The following is a 23,508-nucleotide window of genomic DNA, read 5'->3' as shown; positions in this document are numbered from 1 at the left end:
TGTCTTCATATAATCAGAGAATATAGATTTGAGTTTGTTTCTTATGTTATTTTCTATGACTGCCTTACATGAGCTCAGAGGAGCTGCTTATGTTCTTAGCAGGGGTGTGTGTGTATATAGGTTTTTTTCCTTGTTTATTCACATATAAACATTTTACATGCTTCCTTAGAGAATTTCCTTGTAAGGTTCAGTTCTTAAGAGACTGAGAACTTGTCTAGCACGTAATTTGTAAACTATGCAAAGAGCACCCTCCAGCTGAGGCAAACCCTAGAAGAATTCACTTGGACCCGCTTTGCTTGCCACTGTTAGTACTGTTGGATGGAAGGGTCCCAGTTCAAACTGTGGTTGTAATGAGCGGGATACACCCATGCATGGACAGATGTCCAGTGCAGGATCCATGTATTGGTCTTCTATTCCAGTCTTGCTTCAAACAGATGTTTGTTATAGCATGATTTGTTTTATTTTGGATCATTTTGCTTCTGAACACAAAAAACACCCACTGCTCTCATGCCTTCTCCATGTCTGTCTTACTTCATGGGAACTTCTATGTACAAAATGAGATTATTGCATCCAAAAGAAAATGGAGAATGTCAGTTATGCAGTGGGCAGGAATGTTGCTGTTAAATTCAGGTGAAACTGTAGATTTTTTTGTGTACTTCAGCTTAAAACTGCATAAAAGTTATATCTCACACTTTCAGAAGAAAGGCTTCATTTACACCAGGCTTCTTATGCTTTAAATAACTGATTAGGTAGCCTTGATCTACTCAAACATTACTTTCTTATAACAGTCCTTTAAAAAACTTGTTAGGAACTTCTTACCTTATTTTAAAACTGCTATAGGTGGGAAACATTGACATTGAAAACCTATTTTTTTCGGGTAGTTTAGGCCTTTAACATAGCATTAGAATATTTCCTTCTGTAAATCATCTCTCACATATTAAAAAGCAACTGTCAGTTGGTTTCCTTCCTGTCTTGTATGTGTTTGAGGTTATAACAATAGAAGTCCTAAGCTTAGCTTCCCCCCACCCCCCCACCCCCCCTTTTTTTTTTTACTTTAATTTGATGACTTTGGGGGGGTGGTCTTTCTCTTAGTTACATTAAGTATCCATGAAAGTAGGGGTTTTATGGTGATGGCTTTTTTTTTTTTTTTTAATAGTATGGCAGAGGATAGTTCGACATAAACCCTTTAAAAGTAGGTATTGTAAAATGTAGGACATGGACAAAGGTTTGTCAGGTTTTGCTTGAATCAGCCCACATCTATTATAAGAAATGGTAGATCTGCAGACAGGCTATGGCTTTTGTCATGTCCAGGGGAATCCACTGAATCTTGGCCTTCATTTAGGATTCCCTCCTGATGAGCAAATTCCCATGACCGCTTTTGAAGCTTTAAAAGCTTTGGTTTTGTTTTAAAAGGCCTCTGAGCATAGGCAATGTTTTCATAAGCATTTAGAAACAAAAAACTGAGCTTTTAAACCTTCAAACATCACTGCGGGGATTCACTCCACTTCTCAGCAGACCAAGTCTGAGATAACACCTGCAAGAAGTGTGTATCTGTGAGTGTGGATTTTGTGAAAATTGTGATGCACCATCTCAACTGACCCACGAATGTGACAGCAGCATGTCTGTGTCTGTGTAAATCTTATTGTTATGTTTTGCTGCTACTCATTTTTAAGAACGAGCTATTATTTTTGTTCTGTGGAATGACTGAAATGTGGAATCCAATTTTGGATTTAGATTGTTTCCATTTCTTCTCCCTGTACATCCTCTGATGCAAATGCTAACAAATGGTCTTCAGAAGAACAGACTGAGTGAAAGTCCCTGGTTATGTTTCCTTATCTGAAGGGTATTTGTTTTTTTTCCTTCAGCCTTACTTACGTCTTCTGCAGGTAAACATCAGTTGCACAATAAAAGGTAGTTTTCTGCAAGTAGATGGGTCATACCATATGTAAACCCAGGTCTGCGATTAGTAGATGAGAAATAATGTACAATGGAAATGAGTGGACAAATCATCAGACTAGTGATATTTCAGAAATACTCATCCGCACTCCTTTTCAGCTCCATCTCTTTGCATCTGAAGTGAAATGTTGACATGTTTCAGGGGCAAAGGAGAGGGTATTTTCAGAATTAAGGACAGACGCTAAATAAATATATTAAAGGTGCTTTTCTCCTGTCCTGTTCTCAAAACACCTGTTCAAACAAATAAGCACATATTTTGGGATTGATGATACTAACTGGCATACTTGGCACCAAATAACCTGCTGAAACTAAAATGTTGATGCAGAACATGTGCTTAACTTAACAGTCCATAACCCTGTTTTCAGAACACTGAAATACCTACCCTGAGGAAAGCTCATAAAACGAAGGTCTTTAAAGTTCATAGATTAGACCAATGAAGCTGACGCTGTTTTTAAGAATGTGTATCTTCATTGACTCCTATTAATTCAAGATGGCCAAGTGTATGAAATATGAGACTTGAAAGCACTGAACATTTTATTTTTTTTTAAAGTGTCCTTTCCATAGGTTCAGTGGCTAAAGGAATGAGCAGAAAAGGGACGCTTGAAGAGGCAAACATTCTGCATTTGGGAGGACTACATATTGCAGGCAGATCTGAAAGAATCCCTTGCTTGATTTCTAAGGGTATTTAATTGAGCTTTTTACAACATACAATGTTTAATTCTTCTAGAAGTTCCCATGCCCTGAAGAGTCTATTGCTTGGGATTAGGTTGAGTAATTTGGCATATCTCTAATTGTGTTTCCCTATGTGTAACATTCCAGCTACGTCTGTCTTACTTTACTGTTAAATATATAATTTATAAATAGATAACAATCCTGATAAGCTTGTTTGGATCCATTCTAGAACAAAATTACTTGTTTTGAATTGTGTGTGATAGCTTCAAGCTACTTTAGAGTAACTGTCCTCAACAAAGAAGAAATCTTTGTTACACTGTTCATCTGGAGGCACAGGAAACTAAAAATCTGAGCTACTGTAGCAACTAGGACCTGTTATTTCTGAAGCGCTTCTCAAGAAATAAACTTTCTGCACCAGGCAAACGTGAATTCACGACAAATATGTGAACACACAATTTTCCTTTTTGCACTTGTCAGTACAGGGTGCATGTTTGTTTGTTACTTTTAAATGGAAGAAATTAGAGTAGGCTATATTAAGCTGAACAGAATTTTCTTAATTGAATTCTTATGGCTGTGTAACTTTTCTGACAAAAAAGCTTACTATCTTCCATTTCACCAAATGTATTGTTTTTTTGCCTCCAAACTATATGCTTTACTGTTAGACATTTTGGGATATGGCGGTTTTATTTCTCTTTTTTTTGGAATAAACCAGAAGTATCTTCTTGTGCTGAATAGCCTGACAGAAAAGGAAAATAGAATACTTTAGCTATGAATTGGTGAAAGGGGGTCGGACTGTTTTTTTCCCTTAGTGTTCCTTTTCCTTTTTTTTTTTTTTTTTTAAATAACTGAACAAAACTCGGGGGGAAAAAACAAGTTGTCCTTAACAAGGAAATTATTTAGAAGTGCAATGTGTTTACGTATCTGGATGAGAACAGTGCATTGTTAGCAGTGACTGCATGAATCGCATGACCCAACCTTTTGACAACTGAGTGTCTGCTGGAGACATCTGTGAAGGGTGACCTTTCGCCCTAAGGAAGAATGCTGTGAAGGTGGGGAATGCCGTTATCTGTCCTGGCCCACCACGCACTGAGGCTGCCCACCGTCGTCCTTGCACCCACGTGGTTACGTAGCTCTTCAAATACAAATCGGATCAGCCAAAACCGAGTAGATTCTCCTGAAGAAATATTGAAAGCCAACTTGCTTTTGCCTTGTGGGAAGGCAGAGGTTAAGTCAGGGGCCTCGGACAGTATGAAATTAGAATGAGACCCTTAGCCTTTAAGTAGTCTTCCTAACTAATAAGTCACCTGAAGAAGGATTGCTAGTACCTGATGTGCCTGCCGCTGCCTCAGATCCTTTACTTCAGTGGATACTTGTTACCAGTGTTGTGGAAACCAGTATATACAGCACGCTACCCTTCAGACACAGAGGTTCAAGTTATAAATTGTAGTGTGCAGACACAGAAGGCATCATCTGTTTCTTTTTCAGGTGGTAGGGAAGGGAAGGAGGAGGAGAAGGGCTGGGGTAGGTTGCGGAAGAAATAATGATAATAAACTGCTGGGAATGCTTTCAGACCAATATATTTCTGATTTTCATAGAAGAGAAAATCCATTGTGCTGGCTGTAATCTGAGAAAGTTTCTGTTATCATGCCCTTTTTAATTCACAAGCCTGGATTTCCTGGTACAGGTGACTCTGGGAAATGCAGCCCCGTGTTAGTGATTGCTGCTGCTTGTAACACGCTGCAATATTTGCAGTGGTCATTCACGGACAGGCACCATCTGACTGTTAGCCAACAAGGACCCACGTCCCACTTGTTGCAGCTGAAGTGGTGATTTCTTGTCTCAAGTGGCTGTAGTGTTTTAGGTGTGTGGTTTAGGCTTGTTGGTTTTGTTTTTTGTGGTTATTTTTTTTTCTTAAGTAAAACCCAGATAATATAAGGATCTTTGGCTGCTAAAAACAAAGCAGCAAATATTCTATCCCAAAGGTGGAGCAGTCTTGAAGAAAACAGGTTACTCCCCCCACCCCCAGCAACACTCTTTAGTCCCACAGAACGACTGCATGCTTCAGCACAGATTTCTCTGCTAGTTGGATCCCAGGAGGCCTTATTGAGTGCAGCGCTGCTCAGGGAGTTGCAGCTGTATAAAGTGGGGGGGCGGGGGGGGGGGGGGAAGTAGTTTGTACGAATTGTTCTTTACCTTGGTTTGGGTTCAGCATGGCAGCTGCACTCCGACTTTGTGTGTGACAGCACAAAGGACAGCAAAAGTGAAAAGCAAGTCAGCAAGTAGAGAGACAAAAGCAACGATCAGCTAATACAGCTCCACATGGCCTAACTAATTTATGAGAAAAAAACTGTTCTGTTCATTGGATCAGCACTCTGAGGAGGCAGGTGGAATTGTAGGAAGTTTTCATTGAGTCTCTGGAGCAACTAAGGAAGTCACTAGAGATTCTTCTCAGTTTGAACTTTATCAGGGTCTACGCTTAATCAATATGGTATTGGAAAAAGAATTAATTACTAAAGCAGAATAAAACAGCTGCATTTTAAACTAAGGATCCATCAATTCAGTAATCTTCCAGTTACAGGCTAGGTGCCGTGAGGATCATTTTGACTTCATGTAATGAGGAACTGAGGGAGTTTCCTCATGAACAGGCTGGGAATTCACATTAGCCTATTTCAGCTATTTGTCATCAGTACAACTCATTTCTCCCCTTCTGAATTACAATTTGTATTTGATATACTGTCAAACCCACAAAATTCCCATATTCATGGAACTGAAAGCATTAATGCGGAAATCATTGTCACCATGAGAAAAAGTCTTAACCTTCCTGAGCCTTTTTATTCTATAGGCTGCGGCTCGAGTGGTTTCATGCCGGACATACCTCTATTGTGTTCATTGTGAGGGTCAGGGACCTGCCTGTTGAAGAAGCAGTAATTTGAACACAGCCTGTAAATGTTTCATCTGTAATTTCCATAATGGTGAATTTCAAGGAGGGCTGAGAAGGGTTATGGGAGATGAATTAGGTTTTTAGTGAGCTCATTAGGAAGCCAAACAGAGTTTAGACAGCAAGGCGGTGAGTGTGGCTGTAATCAGTTCTGCTCGCTTTGTTCCCTGCCTTCGGGACATTTTTTGAAAACTTCGTGGCAGGGGCTGATGAGAATATACTGAGCAGAGGCTGCAATCTGATGGTTGACTTGTTGATTTGTAAACCTCTTAATTCATTTTTTGTTCAATTTAATCTTTTCTTTCTTAAGGAAAATTAGTTGAATGTTAGCCCTCTTTGCACTATTCACCTCTTAAATTATGCTCATTTTGAGGAGCTTGTTATGCCTGAATAAACATGAAATGACTTGGCATTTTCCCATAAGAGGCACACCCATTTTAATACCATGTATTTACCATTCCTGGAAATGTCTCATTAACTTCTGAAAATCTGTGAGCATGATATTTTTGGGCTACTGTAACACACCTCTTGGCAGTCACAGAAGGCAGTTTGGTTAATGCCTCATAATATCCATTTTTATTCTCAACATGAAGAAAGGCTCTCTATAGAAAATTGATGCAGTTTGCTCTGCTAATTTTCATGCTCATTCCAATTAATTTAACATGACCCAGATTTTCTTCCTCGGGCTCATCCTGACTAATTAGTAAGGCAACACCTAGAACAAGTTCTGTTTAATAACATTGAGGAACACTAGTTGTGAGTGATTTTGATGCTAATAAAGATATTCACTGATGGGACAGATATTTGATGTCAATTATAGTATGTAATTTAGAAGTCCCAATGTGCTGTATAGAGTATAGGAAGGCTGGCAAATCACTATGGGAGATAATTTTTTTCTTTTCGTTAAAAAGACTTCCAAAGCACCTAGTTATCCTCAGGGACCAATTAGTTTATTTTTTTGGTACAACTAGTAGTATTGTCAACTAATTCCACAGTAATAGATGGGGTGGTGCTGCTAAGGATGTACAATCTGTGAACCATCAATGGCCAGGGCCCAGGCTTGCATCATTTACTGAGCCTTTATCACATGTGGGAAAAACCGTTGTGGGTACCAGAAAGCAGCACTGGCCAAGGAGAAAAGGATGACCTGCTCATCTCCTTGATATAACTTCTCTTTCCTTGCCTTTTTCTAGATGAATCTATTTTGTGTGAAGTATACGGGGTTGAAAAAGAGGCCTTGTTAGTGCTTCGTAAATGAACTATGAACGCTGGTGTTTCTTATTTCAGAAAAGTGGCCCCAGACCTGCACTCCATGTGATAATTCTTTCCTCTGCTTTGAGAGCCAGGGAGAAGTTACCTCCATTTAAACGTGCAGGGCTGGTGCTCACGTAAGTGTCCTCGCTGTGGAGAGACAGGCAGCATGGGCAGGTCCTGGTCCCTCAGAGCACTCCTCCTCCTCCCTGGGAATGCTGGCGTGTGTGTCATCTGTGTGTGTCATCCACACTGACAGAAACACAGCATGTGTGGCAGGTGAAGAGTGAGGTCCAGAGTGTTTTGTCATTGAATTCATTGGAGGTAGAAAGGGGAAATGCCAAATCTCAGTTTTTTGCTTGGTCTCAGAACAAATTCCCATGTATGCCACAGGAGGGTAAAGACTGGATGACAATGCTGTTCATGCTTCATGAATTAGATCAGCCACAGATAGAAAAACATGTGTGGTCTCTTTATCAAAGTTACATCACTAAGACTTGTTTTTGCTCCTAGTAATGTAAATGGAAATACTGCTATTTAGCTGAAGGAGAAAAGAAATAAGATGCTTTTGTGTATCTATTTTGATCACAACTACTTATGTCCAAGAACCTGCCTTCTAACAGAGTATTTCAGGATGTAAAGAGCACATGTTCTTTTCAAGATACACATTTAGATATGAAGAAGGATTAGTAAAAAAAGTAACCATACTCAGACTTGAAAAAATGTAATGCTCAAATAAGCACGAGTGCATTCACATGTTTGTCTTTAAAAGTAATAATATATAATATTCACTTGTCTAAGAGCCACCACAAATTACTATCAAAGGAATATAATGTATTAATTTTACAGAAGTTTTCATTGAAAGCTGTGTTCCTTGCTCATTTGAGCACTTTTGAAAATCCTTATCCCTAAAATTTGCTGAAATTTGCTGAAAAGATAGTGCTGAAAGGTCACTTTCTCAGTCAATAACAGAAAAGGGAATAGACTATCTTGTGTTAAATAATGCTCCAATGCCATTAGCATCTCAGTTCTTAGCTGATGTATAAATATCTGGTAAGTTTTAAAAGCTGACATAGTGAAATATAGGTAAAAATATCTTAACTATAAAATTGCAAAGGGGCATTAATGTCTTTGAGGCAAATCTTAATTGTTGGAATCCTATTTGCTTTTTTTTTTTGACTACTGAGCCCTCTCATTGGCATCATTTCATAGTTTTTAGGAGGGGGAGAAGGAGAGAGATTGAGGAACTATGTGAAGTTTCTCCTAATGCATAATGCATTTAAACACCGTAGTTTCCAGATTGACGCCACTAACCAGCTAAGAGACAATTCCTGCGAACAGCCTTGCAGGAAGGAGTCAGAGATGACCATGTCTACGGTGATTCCTAGCTGGTGTCAGAACATGACAGTTCTGTTGTTCTGGGTCAGCAGTGAATACCTCACTCAAATGGTGCAAAGTCAGCCAGTTCTTAATTTTTTATCTCCTCAAGAGTGCATTCAGTGACTTTATCACTGAGAAGAATGACTCCCCTGCCTAGTGTGATCAAGATCTGGAAATTTGCTGCATCAGCACATTTAGCCTGGACTGCTACTTGATTGGTGGGGCTTAGATTTGATCTTATGGCACACATGTCAGTTCTCTAACTGGCTAGGTGAACAGCCTGTCCAGGGGGAAACTCAGTTTTACCCATCTGAACTTGAAGGAAGAGAAGTCTCATAACTTGCCAGGTTTTTTATTTGGGGTCCCTACGTATAGCCAACCCGATCTCCTCTGAGGCAGGAGAGTGGGGTGGTGGAAGTCCTCTGAAGCCCAGCTTGTGGGGTTCTTCTCTAGAAAGAGCTCAGAGACACAAAATCAATCTAGGAAGACTTTGTAGGCACTGCATATTTGTCTTTTGCAACACTTTCTGCTGCAATGAAAGACTTGAAATGAAATTACAGGTTATGAACAGAAAAACAAAGCATCAGGTGTCAGAGTGGGGTTCTGTGATTTTTAGTTTTGTGCTGTGAACTTTTAAGCAAAAAGTGTTATAACAAGTCAGTACCCTGTGGTTTTTCTATTTTTATGCTTTCGTATTTTCGAAATCCAATTCATCAAAACTTTTGTCAAAAGCTTTTCCCCATGTTTCTATGAAATTGCGTGTTGCTCTGTCAGTTCTTTTGATCACTTACAGCAGGTCCAAAGCATCTTATGGGATAGTTTGGGTGCAGAGAGAGGCGGCCATGGCCTTCCCTCCTTTTTCACTTGTTATTTTTACTCACATTATCCTGAAACAATCCAGTAAAACTATACTGTGGGAGAAAGCAAGTTGCTTGTCAGCCTTTCTGATGTCATAAAGACCTCTTTTGGGTTTTTTTTTTTGTCAATGAGCTGAAATTCTCTGAATTTCACAGAATTCACATGTCTGTATGCTTGCTGCTTCTTCCAGTTTGAGGCATTTGAATATTCTTAACTGTATCTTCCCTCCTGGCTGAAGCTAGACTAAGAAACTAGCAGGGACTGGCTAGGGGCTTTGGCTTTTAAATGCTTGTTCTTATAATCTGTCTGCTGAACTTGAAAGACTAAATGTTTCAAGCCTTTCCAGTAGCCACATTCAAGCATCCAATACATATATAGCAGATGAGGTATAGATGGTTTACACTTTACCTTTACGAGGCTTCTTGGAGGAAAAGACTCCTGAAAAATGTTACCCTGAAAATAAATATGGGCAGATCCAAAGCATGTGGTTGTCGTCTAGAAGGTGATTCACCAGTGGGAGCAAGCATGGGGTCAAGCCCTTTGTTGTGAACACCAAATAGCATATCATTTACAAACAGTATTAGTTATGTTTCCAGATACCTAGCACACTATATTTAAAGTATGGGCTTTAACTTAAACCTACAAGAGCAGACTGTCAGTGTTCCCACGTAACCCTTCACATTCTGGCATTTTCCAGACTGCCAGCCAAATGAACACTTTAGGAGGAGGTGTGTATATATGTCCGCAGCACCCAGCGGGTTAATCCACCCTACTGTGCATAGGTGTTGGAGCTCTTATGGTATGTAAGACTTGCCAAGTTTGGAGTTGTTTTGTATTTTTTTTCTTCCTGGACTATGTATTCACAGCAAGCATTTCTTCTTATGCTGCTCAGGTGTTTGTGAATGCATATCAAGATGGTACTCTTATTTGTGTTTTATGTAACACACACATTTGTGTACCTTTTATCACCCAGAAAAGCTTTTATGGTTCATTTTGACACTTTTCTATTAAAACATCTTTTTTTTTGGTTTTGCCTTTCAAGCATTCAGCCATCCTTCATTTTTTAAAATACATTTTAAAATAGACTAATGTGTATTTTGGACTTGTGGCCTAACAAATGTCCTTTTTATTAACTGACGATTTTAGCTTAGTATCTCTCAGGAATAAATGTCTGTTACATTTCTAGTCCTAACTTTTTTTGGAAATGATAAAAAAATCCTATTAATGTGTACTTGTATGCAATATTTCAGCTGGTGCTTTTTTAATAGCTAAATAACCCTGAAAAGAGAGGTTTCTAATATGGACAGTACATGGACTCTTGCTGGTGGGCATCATTTTAAAGGATGTCTCCTGAGCAAGCAGTTGTGTCCAACAGCATGTTTTCTAAGGTGAACTGCAAGACATTAAAATACATCACAGTTTATAAGTTTCGAAGAGCTGTAAGGAAAACTGAGATGCTCTGATGGATATTTTCCTTTTTAAAACCATTTTTATTCTTAAAGAAACTGCATTAACGATTTAATGAAGAAGAACAGCACAGGATGTTAGCCATCATCTACTTTAAGTTCTCCACATTCTGCTATATATAAACAACTGCACAATGTTAAAAGTTAAATATTGATGAGACACTATTGAACTTAATTACTTAACTTCAACTGCAGGTAGAATTTTAATTGAGCTTGGCTATTTTGCCCACATTTGATATTATTCTAATGACAAAAATAACAGGAAGCAAATAAGAAATCATACTTAAAATAAAATATAGCTCTTTAGTGTATACTAACTTTGGTATGGTTGATTGAGAAAACTAAAAACACTATGCCATTTGCTCCAACAGTGATAGAGACCTAAAAAAAGAAAAAGATCTCTGAAAGAAGATGTGCTTTAGGCAAACAAAAATTTTTTTTTTTTCTCCTGATTTCTTTAATGACTTGTTATTGTTGTCTCAGCTGTAGCCAAAGTCTGCAGCTGGTATCCTTAACAGAATTACCACGAGAATGCTAAAAATATTTCTCTAAAAATACATAAAAAAGCAATTTAAAAAGAACTCCATTTAGACTGCAACACAAGGACATTTTGTGTGACAGTGTTTAGTAGGATGAAAAATTTAAACAGAATAACAGCTATTTACATTCACACTGCAAAGTAATTACCCAAGCAGACAAAATACTTAAACCTAATTTAATAATACTTTCCTTCAGCCTAGGTGCCAAAACCTGGGAGTAAACTTCCCATCTTGTGCTGAGGGGGGAATCGAAGTTAAAACCATGTAGAAACAAGTGCATTGAACATTTCCCCGGTGAGGTACAAAGTGAGTTTTACTTTTACACCGAAGACCATCGTAAATCAGCATAAACCACAAGTTTTAATGAGTATATCTCCTCTGGAATTGTGCAGTGCTTGCAATTCTTTGTGAACAAGACAAGGATCTGGCCTTACACTCCTTACTCAGGCAAAACTACCACTGACATTAATGATAATTTTGCTTGAATAGAACAAAGTGCTTGATGGTGGTTATGCCAGCATGAGGGGTGTGAGATTAGGATAAACGTGCAAAAAAGTACAACTTCAAATGGCTGTACCTTTGACTTCCTGAGCTAGCGTTTCCTTCAACTACAAGGATCTTAATTATAACATTTGCTGGTTCAAAGATTAACATTTAGCATTCTGGGAAAGACTTTCTGGACTTTAGTAACCTGATCAGTACGGTCTCCTTTTGGTGTCTGCCTCTTTCTGGTTCTTTGTATTGCAGGGGAGATGATAGTATCTGGCACATTCCTTGGATGACTTGAAGATAGCAGCCTTCTGTGTTTGGGGCTGAAAGATTGTGAACTCTGTGTTAGCAGAAATGCCACACAGGGGAGGTGAATAGAACATTAAAAAAGCTTTAGCTTTAGGTACTGCAGCGCAAGCAGAGTTGAATTTGAGAGCTGGGACTTAAGTGGACATTTGTCCCTGCTTTCTTCCTTAATAAAATCTGAGTGTTAACTGTGGATAAGGGCATTCAAGAGATCACTAAAAATGAATCATTGAATGCCCAGAAGAGCTTTATTATGATATACTATGGAGAACTTTAGAATATACCGTATACTTTTTACGTGCTTAACGGATGCATGTATGAGTTACTATTACAGAAGTAAATTGTTTTGTCCTTTGCTGCAGAAACAAAATGATTTGCCAAATCAAAATAAAACTCATCAAAAACTGGATCTGTGTGGTCCTTTCTGGCCCTGTGTTCCCATCTGATTTTCTTTTGCCCCATGAAAGGCTATTGAGCAAAAAAGCACAAGCTCCAACCAGCTACATTTGTTGTGCTTGTGTGTGTGTAATACATTTTGAAAAACCCTGATACAAATACTAAATCTGGAAAAAATCTCAGTGCACAAATCCTGACTGGCCAAACTGAGTTTTAAAAAAATACTAAATTTTAAAAATCCCCATACTGATATCAAGTTCCAGGAGTGTGTCCTTGTAGTTAAAGCCAAGAGAGGTCGCTTAGTCCAGTTTGTTTGTCCCAGCAGCAAATAGACTTGAAGGAGTTATTCTGCTGCTGAAGTTCCGCAAGGATGTTGCCACTGCCCAGTTAACCAGTGTGAAAATACCATGGAAAATAAATTATTAAACTATACTGTTATTACTAACTTGCCAGCTCCAGAGAAACAAATGCAGCCACATTTACATATGTGTCCATCTGTCTGTTTTTACACTTTATGTCTTCAGCCAGTGGGTGAAATTGTTTTAATCCAAGCTGCAGTCTGATTTTTTTCTTTTTTTTTCCTGCTGATATTTTTCTGTGTCTGTGTTATTTGTAGATGGACATGCATATTCTTGACAGTAGCTAGTTCTTAATTGTCCTTTTAAGTAACCTAATCTATCTGGCCACGGTAGTTTTAACTGGAGTAAGCAGCAGAGTTCTCCATGGATAATTTTCGTTAGTTAGCAGATTGTTACCATCTCAATGTTGCTGAAATCCCTAATCTCAGGTCAGCGTGAAGCTGCAGTGGTTACAATCCTGTTGCCTGATGCAGTGTGAATGGAAGTGCTTTCTGTCAGAAACATGTGGTCTCTTCAGTGGAGAGCCTTCGTAAATCCTGTGTAAATAGAGGGAGGCTAACAAAGGATGAGCCCCTGCAGCTCAGAGCATTTGGAGCCATTTGGAGGCTGAATTTGCTAAATGCTGCTTATACCGCCTGAAAAGTTGAAGAGAAAGGAGCATAAAATCCCTTCTTTTTTCTCTTTCTGCTCCTACCCTGGGGGGAGGGTGTTAAGGGCCAGGGAAGCCTGAGGTAAGCCTATGAAGACTGTTTTTTCAGTGCTCTTTTGAGTGTGAAAAAGGTGGCATGGGTCACTGTCCCCTCTTTAATGTCGGAAAACCCACACAGTTAGTAAATGTTGCATGTAAACTAAAGCATTTCATCCCTTCTCCTGCACTCCACGGCAGCGGGCCATGAACTAGTCACTTGAAAATCGCAGAAAAATTTCACTTCAACATGTCTGGACAGTTTAGCACAGCAGGAACGTAAGAGAGATCAGTAATTAGCAGGTTGCTTTACTGTTCCCCTTGTCTGCATTGGAACACTTTTTTCACCTGATGTGAAAAAATGTTGGATTATAATGAACGAACCACAAACCTCCTGGCTGTACAAAAGAGCTTAAAATTTAAACCACTGTTTATTAGTTTTCTCTTTAAAAAGCTAGAAAAATATGTTGCTGGCTTTTGAATATAATCTCTAAGAATTCTCAATTCACTTAACAAATAAACATGAGCTTTAAACACAGACAATTAAAGGCACAAAAAAGCCAGTCTTTTTTCATATTTTTGGACAGGAAAATCATAAAGGGGGAAATGTGAAACATTACAGTTCTGCAAATATTTTTGAAAGATTTGAATCACTGATTTTATAGCATGCATTGCTATAACAATAACGTCGATGGAATGTCATTTCAAACTTGGAATAAATAATCAAATATTTGTAAATGTCTTTTTGGAAAATAAGATAAATTAGTGATTATAGAATGGTGCCTATCCAGAAATAGAAAAGGAACAGTTTTTATTCTGTCTCTTTTTGTCAATACAGTTTAGACACCAGCTACCATGCAACTCTTTAAGCCTTTAGCACATATTGCCAGATGGCAATAGGGACTTGCTCCTGACTGACAAACTATGCTAAAATGTGATTAGATCAAGTAGAATAGCTTTGTAGGTGAGATCTGATAGTGGCTGATAGCCCTCTTCCTTTTCTTTTTATTTGAATTTACAATAGTTACTAATGCCTGGATTGTGTGAAATGCGTACATGTCATCTTCACAGTATCAGCCCAGTGTAATTGCTGGGTTATATTCTGTAAAGCAAAAGATCTTCCAAAAGAATAGCAGTGAGAAGGCCAGCTCTTCATCACCTCCCTGCTGCTAGAAGGGCAAGAGAAGAACATCTTCTGTAGCAAGAGCAATGACCGTGTTATATGTCTGAACACATAACACATATGTCACTTAAACATATGACCATATGACACCATGAGATGTGTCTGGTATCTCAGAGACACAAAAGGGGAGGGAACGCAGGGGGCTGATTAGAGCAGCTCACTTGAGGACACCTTACTGCAGGATGGGGCAAGTGGTGGCTGAGCATGCAGGTCACCCTGAGACGCCTGTGTCAGGCCTAAACAGCTTCTGATGGCTCCTTTATTCCTGTGGTCAAGTAATTCAGCAAAACCAGCACACGTACTGGCAGAGTACTGCTGGCGATGGCACTGATCTGAGCTGAGATTCCTACTTGAACTATTTGTGGTTTTCAAAGAAGTCCCAGGCTTGCCGCCCTTAACCTGTCCTAGCTCAGTTTCCCTAGGCAGTAAGATACAGTAGATAAGTATTGCCTCTACGGTGTAAGGAAACTAAGTCAACTTCCATGAACAGTGATCATTAATAGGAAGACAAAAAAACCCCAACTCACAGCCAGCACTTCATTCAAAGAGCTGTGATCTGCTGAAGCTGTAAGGCTAAAAGCCTGATGATTTTAACAGGGTGGAGTGGAGATAGGGAGTTCTCTTGAAGGGTCTTTGATTCTGGGGCTGACCTTCCCTCTCTATTAGCCCTCCCTACAGCACAGACTGTCTTATCTTCAAAACATATTCAGACACTTCTCTTTCCAGCTTTTTGGCAGTGGTAATTAACCAGATTTTTATCATTTTTATCTGGTGGTGATGTGGATCATATCGCTAAGTTGAACATCCTTATTAATAATGGTTTACAATACTTAATGTGTCCAGATGGACACGTTATAAGTACAAACAAATAATTGCAAATTGTGAATATAAGCTGCATGCCGATTCTCCTTTGTTTTGCATTTATATCGACATATTCTACTCCATCAAAATACTGAACTGAAAGATTGTAGAGCAGTTTACTTAAGATCAGCATACTGTACTGCAGCCTTCCTTTTCAGAATCCCTTAACTCGGTTTTCATATTGCTTGCACTATTTTTAGAAAAATGGTGAAGTGTCTTGTCTTCCCCTGCTTTAGATAGCCTTGCTCTTCTCTCTTGTCCTTTAGCAAGACAAACCATAAAGCTGTAAAGGACCTCTGATGGTAAAGAAACTCAAACACTGTGTCCTGAAATATATTTTCCCAGAAATCACTGTTCTTACTGCTCTGCTTGTTATGATGGTAATAGAAATAATTTCTAGGGTTTTGATCCAGGTTGTTACCAGACTTCTGTGCTTTGGCCCAGCTGAGTTATCCTTTTCAGTTATCATTTTGCATAGACTGGGAATTTATTAGTCATTGTGTTCACGAACGTTGAAAAGTCTAGATGAGCAGCTTCTTAAACAGCACTTGCTTCATCTCTTGCTGGGTCTTTACTCTGTGAGGAACACAAACAAGGACTAGGGCTGAGATAATACTGATAGTGTGGAGGACTGTCAAGAAGGAATTAGTTGATAGGTTGGACGGGCCTTCTGTAGGGCTGGACTGTTTCCTGAAGAGTTCTTAGCTATATGAACATCAGGGTCAGCAAGCTAGTCTGTCCAAAGAGATCAGTTTGCAGCAAGCTAAGTCTGAAATTATGATGCAATGGAAAGCCTTCTACAACTATTTTTTCAGTATTTTTGAAATAAGAGGTAGTCTGCTTTGTTTTCAATGCAAAAGAATTTATCTTGTGAGAAGAAACCCTCAGCGCATGCTAAGAGTGTCGGCACACAGAGCTAATGTGGAAACCTAACTTCTGGCTGTGTAAAGAAGACTTGCATCTTCAGCCTCCTCCACAAACCCTTCCTCTAGAAGAGAAGGTCTCTAAGGAACCCTGTGTGGATCACTGCAAAGTCTCTTGTAAATTCTCTCCATGTTTTATAAGAGTTATTGAGACTACTACATAGCATTGATATAATCTTAAACAAGCTGGGTAATATGCCTAATTCTCTACTGGCTTGAATCCTGCATAGTCATTGACACCTCCACAAAGAGAGTGCCGCTTAGGAACTCTCTGCTTCCCTAGAGCAGTGGTAGGGTTTTGCAATCATTTGTACTCTTTGCACAAGAATAAAGGAGTGAAGAGTGTGCAAAGCAGGAGAAAGTCACCCTTCATTTTTTTGCTGCTGCGTGAAAGAGAGAGTCAGTGGGCCAAAATCTAGTCTTAATTTCCCCACCAGAAAACTCGGATAACTGTGCTTATGTAAGTGCAATTTCCATACAAATTAGGACTTGCCTCTACTTTTCTAACAAACTACTATCTAAATCAGGATATGAGCAGTTCACATAAGCAGAATCACTTGTAATGATGGTTTAAATTATTTAGATTCCTTCATACAGCATTTAATAATATAGTTAATCCAGTTTGGCATAGAGTAACTTTCATATGTATTCGGTTTATTTCACTTTTGGTAATTTCTTTTTCTTCATTTAAAGTGACTAATGTTTATTTGGATACAGAAAACTAGGATCAGGCCCTCCATATCCAAGAAGTAAATAATTCCATCTTGGAAAAATCAGTTATGGGCTACTTCTGTGATTTCTTGCCACTAGAAACAGTCTACACTAATGTGAGCAGTTGTAGTCCTAATAAAGTTACGACAATATAGATTAGGAGGATTGGGCCTGTAGTTCACCAGGAGCAACAAATCTTGCCGTATTCATCTTCTGAGGTCGTTTGGAGGTACGATATTTGAATGTCCTTTCATGAGGTTACGGAACAGATTAGGGAAGCACTGACTCTTGCTGCTGTCAGTTTTGACTGCTGATTAAGGTGGGAAGGCAATGAGAGCTTCAGCTGAACTTTCCTCTCCTGGGCTGCTATTAGCTTTTTAAAACTAGGATATTAACAGCCTCTCCAAATGGTCTAAACACTGATTTAGCATGTGGGTGACTCCTGCCGAGGATGCTTTCAAACAGACTATGTCTATGCAGACAAACAGGAATTTGTCCATACAGAAAGCAAACTGGTGCTTCTGCAGAGCGAAAGGATGGTGCAGAGCAGACGTTTTATAGCTCCACTCATCCTATGCATACACACATAGCTTTACATAAAGAGACAAAGATATCTTTATCCGCACGACAGATAGACAAACAGACTGACTGACTTCAAACTTGCACTTTCAGTAGGATTTTTTTTCCTCCCATCTCTGGGTACTGCTTTTCAGAATTGCCTGAGGCTACAGTACAGCACCTCAGATCCCCAAGGCCCATTGCCTGGCTCCTAATAGCCACTCTCCATCTGTGTCACATGAACAGCTGATGAGATAGCTCCAGTGTCTGTATTTTGGAGAGCATATCCACCCAGGTTAAAATGCTGGGGTTGCCAAGGAGCAGTCAGAAGCCATTAGTGTTTGTGAGAATTTGCCTTGCAGCAGTTCCTTGGCATAGTGGAAACTGTGTGTGTATGTGTGTGTGTGTGTGTGTGTGCATGCGCGTGTGTGAGAGAGAGGGGTAGGGTGGAATATATGGGGAGGAGAGAGCAAGGGAAAGGAGCGCATTCTAAATAACCAACATGCAAAAGCGAACAGTTGGTTACAGCGTCTAGGGCTTCTGTAATCTCTTTGATTAGTTTGCTGTGATTTGACTCTCCATTCTCTATCGTTAACAGAAACAAACAAACAAAACAAGAAAAAAAAAAAAGGAAAAGGAGCATGAGAAAGAGAGCAGTGACTTCAGGGTCTTGCTCTGGTGTTTGGGCAGATGGAAAGGAGCTGCTCTGCCTTGGGGCAGGGTGGTTGTAATGAAGTGGCCTGTCAGTCTGTAAATAGTGAGGGTCATCTCTTCCATGTGATGGAGGGTATCACATTGCAGTGAAAATGGAAATGTCAATAAAATTAATCTGCCAGCTCTTTGCTGTGGCTTTTTCTGCCTCTCCAGTCCAAAAGGGTTGGTTTTTCAGAGGGGAGGCAGTGGAAGAAGGGTGATCTGGCACGGGAGGGAAGATGGAGCTGAAATGCAAGTTTTGAAGCAAATGGACTGTATGTAGCAGCAACGTATTTCGTTTAGCAGCACTACAGAGCTAGACAAGGCTATAGGAATTAGCTCATGAATCTATAGCATTCCTCAGGAAGCTATGGAGCGTCTAGCTCAGGCTACATTGAGCACAGAGTTTATTGTTTTAGGCTTTCTTGGACAAGGTTTTTACTTAGCATGGGATTTATGGCATTTACTGCTAATGAATGTCTATTCTTAAATTACAAAAACCACCGTCTCAGCACAATTCCCAGATGTCCTTCCAGGACCTCGGCTTCTTAAACACCAGCAGGGAGCATAAACTCTCCACTTCTCTGTTTTCCTCTTTCGTGTGGCTCCGGGCTAATGATGTGTAAGGAAAACACAGCAATCTATAAAGTCTCAGTGCTGTCCCAGTATTCTTCATTTATTTTGCATTTGATTATGCCACAAGTCGGATCTTGTTTCTTTCCTTTTTTTAAAGTTATTAGTTCAAATATTAATGTAGGAATATGGCATATATTGCTGCTCTTGATTGATGCCTTCCCAAAAACAGGAAGACGTGCTCGTATGAATTTTAAGAAAGTAGGGGTCCTGCAATGCCTTGCCAGAAGAGTTTTTCAGATACATAATTTAGATGCCCTCCAGGCAGGCTTTCAAGGCATTTTTGCTGGAGGGCAAGAAAAAATAACTATGACTGTTAAAAGTAAATGATTTTTGCTAATGCACAATTAATGCCAGGGAAAAGCACAGAAGAGAAAGATGTTGATGGAAAGTTCTGATTAAGTGAGAGCTCTACCTTGATGTGCATCTTTTTTTTTTTTAATGATAATAATCACTGATGCAGAGATGTAGAAGTTTTCATGTCATGCAAATGCTATATGCAGGGTCATACTAGGTGTACGTGTTTGTGCGTGCCTATGTATGTGGGTTGGGAGGTGATGGTTATGGGGAGGGGCTCATCTGACAGTGTGTTATGTGCACTGAACGGTGACATGGTTACTGCCACCTCTGCAGAGGGCCTCGAATATATAGACTACAGAACATTTAACTTGATTACTTATAGTACGCATTCAGAATGGTTGTAGGGATGCATTTACAGTGAATGGGTTTTCTTGTGGCAGGTTTTCCCACGTTGAATCCCATAATTGACAAAGAGCTATTGCACTATGTCAAGCACACAATTGTAATTGAATTAATGATATATGCATGTGTGAAATGCAAAATTAGTATTTGGAGAGACATGGTTTCTAATTTTTACATATTTGTATCAGCACTCATATATAATCAGAAACTATGTGTGCCTGATCTAGCAAATCAAAATAAAACTGTGGTAGTGTCTTGGTAATTAATGATCCTTTTTGGCTTCTATATCTTGTTCATTAAATGTCCCCTCCTTCCTGTTTTTCTCTTTGTTGTAGGAGATGGTTTAGACAACAGTGTAGCCTCACCTGGTACAGGGGATGATGATGACCCAGACAAGGACAAAAAGCGTCAGAAGAAAAGAGGCATTTTTCCCAAAGTAGCAACAAATATCATGAGAGCGTGGCTTTTCCAGCATCTCACAGTAAGTGGTGCCCCAAACCAAAATAGATTTCTATTCATGTGCCTAATGAGGTTTATTCATCACTATTAGAAATCAATTGTCCCCATAATTTTTTGGATGATTATTAGGGCTCAATTATTGTTGCTTTTTTTTTCCTGGATTTTTTTTTTCTTGGCTCTTGGAATCATGACAAGTCTGAAAGAAACCTATATATATGTATGTATATATATATACACACATACATGCCTATAGAGAGAAAAAGAGAGAGAGTACAAAGCCTTAGCATGGAACAACACCTACATATAAAGTAACCATTGTTTGCTTTGAACTATTCAGAATGTTCCTAAGGAAAAAAAAAGGGGGTTTTCTTGCTTTAGTACATAGAAAGCTCTGCCTTCTGGATTCTTTATTGCTGGTCTCTGTTTTCACAAACTTCCTGTGTATATGGTGGAAGGGAGAGCCCCAGTCTGTGTGTGCTGACATACACTGCGGATGTTAGAGAAGTCAAAGCAGCAGCTTGCAAACTTGTCGTTGTTACTTTGTGAGAAATGGAGAAGGCTTACAGGTTCCCTAATTCTTCAGCTGTGTAACAAAGAGAATAAGCACCTTTTTAGCTTCTCTTCAAGTCCATTACGTTAACAGCTAGCCATATTCACATTTGGGGAAGAGAGATCAAATATGTGAAAAAGCAATACTCTTCATGGACTATCTTTATCCTGCTTGCAATTGGTTTTATGTGTTGGTGTTCTGTTGACTATTATAGCTTCACTTAGGCATCAAAACACGGTTCCACAGAAAAACTAGGGACACTGGAAACTGGTAAAATTATCAATTGATTTTCCTATTCCTCTCACTGTAAAATTGTTTCTCACTTCTTAAAATGCTAACTGTTATTAACTACCTTTTCTTCTACCAAAGTTTTATAAATTTTCATGGTAGCTGATGTTGGTTACAGTATAATGATTTCAGGACAAGGTACCCGATTTATTTATGATAGGGACTATTGAACTGCTCTGCTAGCAGCACAGCTAAAGGGGGGAGCAATAGATCCACATTTCTAAACCATCATTTTGATGTAAGGACATTAGTAGCAAACTAAGGTGCATTGATCTGGCCTGTGGGGTCAGGATTAGCTGGAATAGCCAGTGTCTCTGCTGGAGTAGTGGTTATTCCTGCCTCCCAGCTATGGCCATTTCAAAGGTCAGGTGCCCTGTACCCACTTGGCTCAGAGGAATTAGACAGAACATGAGTCTCTGGGCTGATTACTTAACCAAAGACAAAATAATGAGTCCTAAGCAAATACTGACTAATTGAAAGGGCTGTAAATCCATTACATATTGGTCAGGGATAATCAGGAGTATTTAATCACTTTTATCTATTCAGGAGCACTGAAGCTGCAACAGCAAAGCCCTGAACCTTGCCATGTGCTTATTATTCTCATCATTATCAAAATTACTTCACAGCTGTTCTTTGCTACATCACCTCAGCTGGAGATTTACTAACCTGTAAAATGTTTTTAATTTGGAAGTCGAGTGAGTGTGAGTGGAGGGTTTTTCATTTTGCTGTAGGGTATCTTTAGAGGAGTAGTACAGGCAGACAGCAAAAAGCAAGGCCACAAATAAACCAGTTTGTTTTGTACATGTCTCTGTGTTAACTCTGTTTCCTTTTATGCAATTTGTGATATCTTGTTTTTTTTCTCCCTGCCTTCCTTTCTCACATACTCCTTGAAAGCATTTGACACATGCTTATTAAACAGTCAACTGCCTCTCGCTCCTCTTGAGGAAAGTCCTCCTGGCTTTTTAAAATCCCTTTTCCTTGTTTCCATCCTCTCTCTCCTGACCCTCTCCATCCTGCATGAATTGAGGAAATTTGCCATCACTGGTGAGGATGGCCTCACAAAAATCAAATTAAATGAACACAAAAAAGCCCCAAACCTTTTACCATCCAGGCTTTAATGAGTTTGCAGGTGTTGAAAGATTTACTGTGCTGTAATTCTCAGACCTGCAAACTGATAATGGAGACCCCTGACCAGTGCAATGTAAATTCAGAAAGATTCTTGCCATAAACACATGCAGGGAAGGAAGAGAACTCCTTTCTTTTAAAGATCTCACACTTTTTCTCAAATTAGCTTGTCCATTCAAAGCACAGTGCTGGCTGAGCCAGAACGGGGGAATCTGTGATGTACAATTTTATTGTTTCAAGTAAATATCTTTACAATGGACGTCCATGATTCAATGTACATTCCTTCATTACTACTCTAACCTTATTTCAAATTGGTTTGTTCCTCCTTTGTGCTCTATGACCTGTTCTTGTATTACAATAATCCCCTGATGTACCCTTTTTTCTTCCTCTCTCTTTTTTTTTTTTAAAGAAACTAATTGAATTATCTCATTATTTTAATTTGTTAAGCAAATGTATTTTACATCTCAGGATGTGTTCTTAAAGAAGGAGCTGCTTAGGCTTTGCCCCCTGAATGGGCCATTGGTACATTTTGACATTCATGCATTCATTAAGGAGAGGAACATAAAAGAGCTCTGGTTGTATTTTTTTTTCAAACACCCAACCAGCATGGAGCAACTTTTCCATAAGCCACAGGGGTCTCTCTACATATGTTCTCAACTGCAAGCCATTGTCACCTATTCTGAATACCTCAAAAGGACAAATAAAATACTAAAGGCCAACTGTAGCAATTGTTAGCTGTTAGTCTCAATATGACAAAAATCATTAACCTCTGGTTTCCCTGGAAGGAGAGGCAGTGGCAGTCCATCTCTTATGGCATGGATTAAACTTTAAATTCCTTTAGACTGTCAAATTCAGAGAGTAACTCAGCTCTGACTAATTGAATTTACTTATGATTTTAAATAAAATGCTGGTTTTTTTCCTTTATTCATGCAGTTTGCAAACTCCTAAGGTAGCTGATTTTAAAAATTGAATTGCCTAAGTGGCTTTTTTGAAAAGACAGGCACTTGAACTCTGTTGTAGAATGAATGTATCTGACAGGCTGTGTCTTTCAAAACAATTTCTAAACCCTATCACAGCTTCCATTTTGCAGCAACTTTAATTATATTTGAAATAGGATATACATGCATGTTTTTATTGTTGGAAATCAAACGCAAGGAGTAGGAGCTTCTGTCATGTTCTCATTCACTTACTGAGCTCTGTCTTACATTTGGAATTACAACAGTACCGGAAGATGAAAGATCTGAGGATGAATTGGTTGGAAATGTGTATGCTTTTTCTGGATAATATCCAGTGTTTAAGAAAGTAGAGGAAATCCTAGTCTGGTAGTATAAGCTTTTCAATAGTACATAAAGATTACGACATCAGAAAGGTAAACCTGACATTAAGGCTGTTTTTATTTGAGTTCAAAGGTGGTTAAAGAAAAGAAACAGCAAGAAATCTGACCCAAGCCGAGAGTTTATTCATCGCTTTGGAAGACTCCTTTTCCTCTATGCCAAGGAGTCCTTAGTACACTCAATTAGCCTCTCA

The 23,508-nt window shown here is 39.1% G+C and overlaps 1 protein-coding gene across 9 annotated transcripts in view; it reads left to right on the top strand.

The window, feature by feature from the left end:
- The window catches only part of MEIS2 (Meis homeobox 2), a 174,645-nt gene that overhangs the window by 32,633 nt on the left and 118,504 nt on the right, over positions 1-23,508 (top strand). For all 9 annotated transcript variants that reach the window (XM_055810767.1, XM_055810756.1, XM_055810761.1 and 6 more), the window contains one exon: positions 19,895-20,040. In XM_055810767.1, the coding sequence (XP_055666742.1) occupies positions 19,895-20,040 (146 nt within the window). The remainder of the gene's footprint in view (positions 1-19,894; positions 20,041-23,508) is intronic.

Source organism: Falco peregrinus, chromosome 1 (assembly GCF_023634155.1).
Source record: "Falco peregrinus isolate bFalPer1 chromosome 1, bFalPer1.pri, whole genome shotgun sequence".
Lineage (NCBI taxonomy): Eukaryota > Metazoa > Chordata > Aves > Falconiformes > Falconidae > Falco > Falco peregrinus.
The sequence above is the reverse complement of the archived record's forward strand: the minus strand, read 5'-3'. Positions and strand labels throughout refer to the sequence as shown.